We start from the raw sequence: 424 nt of genomic DNA on the forward strand, positions 1-424 counted from the left end.
TAATCCTTATAGAGATACCATATAGCCCCATCATCACAGAACATAACAAAATCTTCTCTCTCCGAAGATGCACACGCGAATCATAGCTGTGGGCGCCCTGACAGTGCTGTGGGCCATGGCGGCGACGGCAACCAGGCTCCCGCGGCAGGCCGTTGACACGTCTAACATTTCCCCCGACGACTTAATCTGCCTCATCGCCGGGGACTGCAACAGCGGTCCGCAGACACAGCCGACGCCTACTTCGAGTTGTACCTGCGTCAAGTGGTGGCAATGCAATGACAATCTAATCACAGGTGAGAGAGGGAGAGGAGGGTAAGGGATAGAGGGAGGGGGGTAAGGCGAGAGGAAAAAGGGGAGAAGGGGAGAAAGAGGGCGTGGAGATAACGGGGTTAGAGTGTAGTGTAGGAGAGGGAGGATACGATGG

At 55.2% G+C, this 424-nt stretch overlaps 1 protein-coding gene across 1 annotated transcript in view; it reads left to right on the plus strand.

The window, feature by feature from the left end:
- Nucleotides 1-424, plus strand: part of LOC119589040 (phenoloxidase-activating factor 2-like) — a 7,658-nt gene that overhangs the window by 4,445 nt on the left and 2,789 nt on the right. Inside the window, exon 2 of the mRNA XM_037937616.1 lies at nucleotides 68-293. Within this exon, the coding sequence (XP_037793544.1) occupies nucleotides 68-293 (226 nt within the window). The remainder of the gene's footprint in view (nucleotides 1-67; nucleotides 294-424) is intronic.

The sequence above is a fragment of the Penaeus monodon genome, chromosome 25 (assembly GCF_015228065.2).
Source record: "Penaeus monodon isolate SGIC_2016 chromosome 25, NSTDA_Pmon_1, whole genome shotgun sequence".
NCBI classification, from domain to species: domain Eukaryota; kingdom Metazoa; phylum Arthropoda; class Malacostraca; order Decapoda; family Penaeidae; genus Penaeus; species Penaeus monodon.